Below are 6,881 nucleotides of genomic sequence, written 5' to 3'. Positions count from 1 at the left end.
CCTAAAAGCACTTACTGGGTGCACAGAAAAACAGCCATTGCTAGAGCTAAAATGCTTGCAGCAAGGAGTCCATCAGCAAAGGATTTGTTGGAGGTGTTTCCCAGTCCTTTTATACATGTGTCCCAGCCCTGCCCCTAAAGCCCATTGGCTGATAATATTGGATGAATTGATTGGGTTAGAGGCATGTCAATCAAACTATAGTTGCAGTGCCACTGTGCCGGATGGAAATCCTGGCATTTTTCTACTTTTTAGGGGAGTTATCAAGAAGATCCTCTCAAAAAAGGAAAAACACTTAACAAAATTTAGAAAGAATTCCTTCTTAAATTCTGAGCCAAGCCAACCACCGCACGATGGTGTTGACACCTGGCTGCACGGCTCATCTTCCCTGCGAAAGCAGCCTCAGGGTCCCCCACATGTTCCAGAGCCATGACTCTGTCTCGAACCTTAAACCCCATTATGATGGGGCAAGGTACTAACCACACAGCCACGACTCCTTCACACTTGACACACTTCATTTTGTATATTTGACTTGGATGGTTTGAGGAAACACACACACACACACACAGAGTTTATGAAATCCATGGTGCAACAGCTATGGATTCAGATAATCCAGATGTGGGTGATGGAGGTGGTTAAAAATCTAAAACAAGTGTTCAGTTTTGAGAGTTCAGTTTCCCATAGACTCAATGTTAAAGCCACCAGCATCATCCCTCCGAACTTTCTAGAATTCTCTGGCAATTCTCTTAGTTCATCATATTTAAACTTCAGGCTACCATTGTTATAATGTCAACCAGCAGGCCATTACTGGATTCAAACCCATGGAGCAGGAGTAGGATTAGCACTTGGTAGGGGAGATCATCCATCTGAGCTGCCTGTGAGCTCAGTTGACACTTGTTTTTAATGACATCACATTTAAACATTTGAAAAAATGAAGGAGGATGAAAAGAAAGCTAAAGACAGAGGTATGTTGAATGACTGTGTTTATTGACATTCATTATTATCATCAAACAAAGTTATAGCTAAATAAATATATATCATATAAAATCACAATATATCAGGAGAAACAATCACATCCTTCACCAAAGAGGTCTTCAATGAACACCCTCAACTGCCAGAGCAGCACCAGGACAACCAACTGACATGTTTTTTGTAGATTCTTCCAGCAGTGATGCGCACCATCACTAAAAGAGGATTTACCCAGTTCAGTGGAGACCCGAGGAACCTCAAGAGTTAACCTACTCTGAGAACCAGTTTGGTAATGTATGTTCTTGAATTTCAATAATGGAGGTTAGGTAAGCTGGGAGTTTATGCAGTATTATTGTATCCTGTATGACACAGCAGCCGATGTTTTTGACCTTAAATTAATATACTGATCTATTTACACACATTTTCAGCCATTTGTGATTTTTAATGTGAGGCAGACAAAGTAAATCCTTACCTTCTCCTTTTCCAATGGTGTGACAAGGCTGAAATCAGTTGATTCCGTTGTAAAACATTTTTTCCAATAAGTATGAGTTTAACCAGATTATTCGCAGTAATATATGAGATGTTGTAATCTGTATGAAGGCAAAAATACCATTTTTAAATTGAGGATGAGTTTTTCTTAGTTTTCTGCTTGAGAACCAGTTTGGGTGTAAGTGTAGTTTTTGAATGACTGAAGGTTTCAATGCTGTGATGTCATAGTTTCAACCGCCTATATTCTTGTTCATTCTATAGATAGGCCTGTTTAATTCTGTCTATTCCAAATAAACAGATTTTTCCATGGATGGATAGGTAGTAGCCTGATAAAATTGAATCAAACTAAGAAAATCCTAAAAACAATATACAAAACATATTTAATGAAGACCACAAAATGTCAATCCAAATCAATTTTTCATCATTTCATTATAACAAGGATCACAGCGAACTATCAGTCACACATTCATATTGCACTAGCTCAGATTGGCACATGACATCATAGTGTCTCGAGGTCGACCATGGACGCAGTTTTCCTTCTCTGTGATGTCAGTATGCTGAGCTGAAAGAAAATAAATGAATAATGAGGAAAGACATTTAGAAAAAATGTCTATGAACAATTAGGAAACATTCAAAGCCACAACATCCTCTCAACATCAAAGTGTTAATTCAAGATATGATGTTTATCCTCGATATGACCTTACAGAATGCTGACATGGGAATGTATTGTGTAGGACACGTGATTCTCTGACATATAGAATAGGGACTGATGTTAGTACTTCAGGGGCTAGGTGACATTAAAAATAATAAGCCCCGACATTAAGTCAGGTAGCTGACATCACTGAGCGCCTCTCATTGAGCCATCTGAGGACCCTTACCTGCTGTGATGCCGTGGTTGCCCTCTGTTCTGCCTGCGTCAGGCGCCTCTGTAGATGACTGTTCTTCTCCTGATACTCTGCCGTCTGTCTCTCATACTGGACCCAAAAGAGAGCAAGACATTGATATTTACACCTCATGATATCTATATTTACACCTCATATCATCACAAACACCAGCTAAGGTCGGTTATAGAGGTCATCTCATAAGACCAACACACTTTTTCTGTCAGTCATCAATGTGCCTGTGTGGGAGAGTGAGAGTGTGTGTGTGTGTGTGGGAGAGTGAGTGTGTGTGTGAGTGTGAGTGTGTAAAAATCACCTCTACAATGGTCTAATGGTCAGCCTCCAGCTGGATCTCCAGTTCCTGAGAGCGTTGCTTCTGTCGATTTAGTTCTCCCCTGAACCCAACAGACGATACCAGAGGAAGGAAGAAAAACAAGTTCAGAAATCAATAGAAAGCCTCAGGCTTCCCTTTTTCCCCCCAGTCTCATCTACATCTCTACCCCCCCCCCCTTCCCCCCCTGGTTGCTCATTGTCTTTAATGCACCATTTAGGGAAAATCTAATCTCAAACAATTCAGATACAGTAAAATTCAGAGACAGTAAAAAAAGGTGCTGCTTTGTGTTCTCACTTGTAGACACACTGAAGTAGGCGCATGCCCAAATATCTGTCTGTTTTGGGATAGACTTGTAGCCTTGAACCTGCCTTGAATTAATCAAATCTCCTGGAGATGCTATCTTAAGTGGTCCTCAGACCTCACATGGGACCTTCTAGTAAAATAAAGGTTCAGCAAATATTGTACAAATATATTTTTTATATAAATACATAAAAAATAGTACTTGAGGCTGGTGAGTTTGTTCTCAAAGGCCTTGGTCAGGGTCTTGGCCTCGTCCTTCCAGCGTTGCGTGGTCTTCTGCTGGGCTGAGAGCAGACGGGTCAGGTCAGCGCCGGAGCTACGGCTGCTCTCCTCCAGCTCTCGGACCCTCGCGTCCAGACCCTGCTCCTTCCGACTGCACTCCTGCTCCATCTGGGAGACCTGGAGGAGGGGGGTCACGGTGTGGGTGGGTGAGTGTGTGTGTGAAGAATATGAAAATAAAACACTGAAGAATAGATGACGGGTCAAACATAAGACACATTTATTCCCAATTATTACTTCTAACAGTTATGGACATGATCGAACAAACTCAACACAAGTGGTCTCATGACCAACTAACAAGTTCACATTATGTTATATCTGACTCCAAAAGATAGTTCATGATTGATAATGCTTTGCTCATCCCTGTGTGACACAGTCGATCATATTGGACCCTAGATTCCATTAAGAATACCCCAAATGCTATTACCATATTTATAAGTTACAAGAAATTGTGAGGAGTGGTCACATGGTCAAATACCTGATGTGATGAGTGTACTTGTTGCTAACTATGCATGTGAACATTAGACATTAATGGTAAACTCTGTGATAACATAATCGTGACCAGGTTGTGCTGTTTTAACAGAAAATGAGAATAGAGTATCAACAAAATAACCAATTTAACAGTTTCAAAGCAACATATGACTAAGTTTTAACCATACATTAATGTGCGTCAAGGACACGGGAGAATGGTGGGAGAATGGTGCCCGTGGCGGGCCTAACCCAAAACTCAAAGAACATCTTGCTGTCCCTCTCCTCAAATATCATTCCCAACAAAGGACAAGGTGTGAGATACATTACAATCGCAAAGGAATGGCGAGGGTGCAATTTTTTCAGACACATTACAATCGCAAAGTAATTGACAAATGGTGAGCCAGGCTCCTTCAACTGTAAATAGTTATACACGTTGAAATCAAGGCTGGTGCCACCAAAATCCGTCTACGTGTGTGTCAGTTACTCTGTCTGGCACATCCACACCCTGCTTCTTCAGGCTGGCCCTCCATCCTCCATCTTCCCTCCATCCTCCTTCCTTTTGCTTGAACCTAGTCTAACATGTTGTTTGATTCATAAACCTGATGCCATGGGATCGGACCATAACAACTCAGCTTGGAACTCAGCTTACTCAACCCCCAGCTTAGACCATATTTTTGGATACTTTTTTTTTTATATGAGAAAGGCAAACTAAATCCACTCACTCCTACTTGTTGGTCGTCTTGTTGACTCCCAATCCCTCCCACTCTCCCTCCATACATCCATCCTACCTGTTGTAAAACGCATCTCTGGGCTAACAGGCTGGTCTTGCAGTTGTCCCATCTCCCTGTCCCTCTATCTATCCCTCCCTTCTCCTGTCCCCCCCCTCCCTCCCTCCATACATACCTGTTGCTTGGCCTCTGGTCACTGACCTCTGGTCACTGACCCCGCTGCAGTCCTCCCGCGCCCCCTGCAGCCTCCGCACCTCCTCCTGACACCGGGACAGCTCCTCGCCGTAACTGGGGTTAGGGTGACGGGGGAGAAGGTTATTGTCACATTATTACACTGTGCTGATCTAGGACAGAGTAGGCCTGATAAAGTATTGCATTCGCTACAAAGCTTTCAGAAAACTGACCCCAGGACTGTCAAGTCATACAAGTCAAACAAGCTCTGGAATATCTCAAAGGGTTAGTGTGTCAGCAAAGTGCAGGCCGGTACATTGATGTATTACTGAGTATATTAAGCTTTCAATATGGGAGAGAAAAAATACAGAAGTCATAAAGGTTTCGAGATGGCACCGTGAACATGCAGGGGCCATTTTGTCAAGGCTAAGGTGGCCATCTTGGTTTAGCATCATGGCATATGCATGGTCTTCATCATAATTCTGCACTCCTATTTCTGTGTACTGCAACCCATGGATGTAAAACCATAGGATTAAGCTTTTTTAAGCCTTGAGGAAACATGTTGAGGAGAGCAGAAGTGTACACTTCAGGAAAAAGGGTACAGATTTGGGACTCAATTGTTTTATTTGCATGCCCAAAAGGGAAAACCATGGCTAAAGTGACTGATTTCCATATCAAATCATTTCTGGGTAAATGTTAGGTTACATACTATATTTCTTCATAATTAAATTGCTCAAAAAGCAGCAAGATGTGGCATTTGTTCCTAGGTTCTTGGATGACTATGAAGTGTTCGCAGCCTACAGTGTTGTGAATTTATGCAGATTTTCTGTTTGCGGTTAGATGCTATTACATTTGTTGAGTTACTTTGTAGCTAGCTTCGTAAAATTGTCAGCAGCTACTCAGATAAGTTAGCGAACAAATCTAATGCTGACTAACATGGGTAAAGTAAAATGTCAAACCAAACACTGGAAATCACAATTTGCAGAACTAAAAGCACTTACGAGACACAGGAAAAACACCTCAAAAACTAAATGCACATGGTTTCAGCAAGGAGTGCATCGGTAAAGGGTTTGCTGGGGGTGTGTCCCAGTCCTTTTATACTGGCCCTGCCGATGAAGCCTATTGGCTGAAGGCAAGATTGGATGGATTGATTGGGTTAGAGGGATGTCAATCTAACTATAGGTGCAGTGCCACTGTGGTGGATGGAAATCCTGGCATTGATCTACTTCTTGCACACTCCACACACACACAGGTGCATGTGTGTGCATGGGACCTCACACTGCTCAGACCATTGCCCTCCCAAGCCACATCAATGCAGCAATGCATCACAACTGTGTAAAACTCCACATACAACTACACTGTGTAAAAGGATATCTCAAAACATTTGAGTGGAACAGCATAGAAGTAGGGTCAGAGGCAGGTATTCAAGACCTGGTTATGGCTCTGGAGCCATGTTTAGTTTTGAATATGTTTGCTCAAACCTTCAAGTCAAGTATAAGAAACGAATTGCAAAAAATGCAAAGGAGTCGTGGTTCTGTGGTTAGTACCTTGCCCCGTCATCAAAGGGTTATAGGTTCAAGACCCGGTGATGGCTCTGGAGCTAGGTTCGATTTTGAATATGTTTGCTCAAACCTTCAAGTCAAGTATAAGACAATCTCACTTGTAAACTCTACTCTATCCCTTTCATCTTCCTCTCACTGCGCTTTCTTCCCACGGCCTCAGCTGCACTCACTGTGCCTTCCTCTCATGGCCTCAGCTGGGTTCGAACCAGCAACGTTCTACAGAACAAGTGATTTACCACTGTGCCATTTCTGGGTAAATGTCAGGTTACATACTTTACTTGTTTATAATTAAATTGCTCAAAAAGCAGCAAGAACTGTAGTTTGTTCCTAGGTTTTTTTAGCTGGCTATAATGTTGACCAATTTGTTGCCTGCAGTTAATTTATGCAGCATTTCTGTTTGTAGTTGGATGCCTTTACATTTGTAGAGTTGCTTTGTAGCTGATTTTGTAAAATTGTCAGCAATTATTCGATAAGTTAGCGAACAGGTTATTTTTCTATCTTGCAAAATACAACAGTGCTATGCTAGCTCACACAAGAGAACTTTAGCTACATTTGCTTACCTTTGTATTCAGTCTTGCTGCATTTTACCCCAGTATTCTAAATGGCCAGTTTCATCATGTTTCAGCTGTTATCTGTACCTGCCAGGAACTGACCATGTGTGCACTGCTAGTGCTGGCTAAAATGGGAAGAATAAAAAATG

General features: G+C 42.0%; 1 protein-coding gene across 1 annotated transcript; it reads right to left on the bottom strand.

Moving 5' to 3' along the window:
* Positions 1-1,467: 1,467 nt before the first annotated feature.
* On the bottom strand, positions 1,468-4,635 carry LOC310821051 (sodium channel and clathrin linker 1-like). The gene is made up of 5 exons (XM_083692901.1): positions 4,624-4,635; positions 3,173-3,369; positions 2,653-2,731; positions 2,334-2,429; positions 1,468-2,017 (listed from the first exon to the last, which is right to left on the bottom strand). Exons 2-3 carry the CDS (start codon positions 3,358-3,360, stop codon positions 2,665-2,667), a joined length of 255 nt encoding a protein of 84 aa, XP_083549027.1. The 5' UTR covers positions 3,361-3,369; positions 4,624-4,635; the 3' UTR covers positions 1,468-2,017; positions 2,334-2,429; positions 2,653-2,664.
* Positions 4,636-6,881: the final 2,246 nt, after the last annotated feature.

This window comes from Argentina silus, assembly GCF_951799395.1.
Source record: "Argentina silus genome assembly, chromosome: 21".
Taxonomy (NCBI): Eukaryota; Metazoa; Chordata; class Actinopteri; order Argentiniformes; family Argentinidae; genus Argentina; species Argentina silus.
The sequence above is the reverse complement of the archived record's forward strand: the minus strand, read 5'-3'. Positions and strand labels throughout refer to the sequence as shown.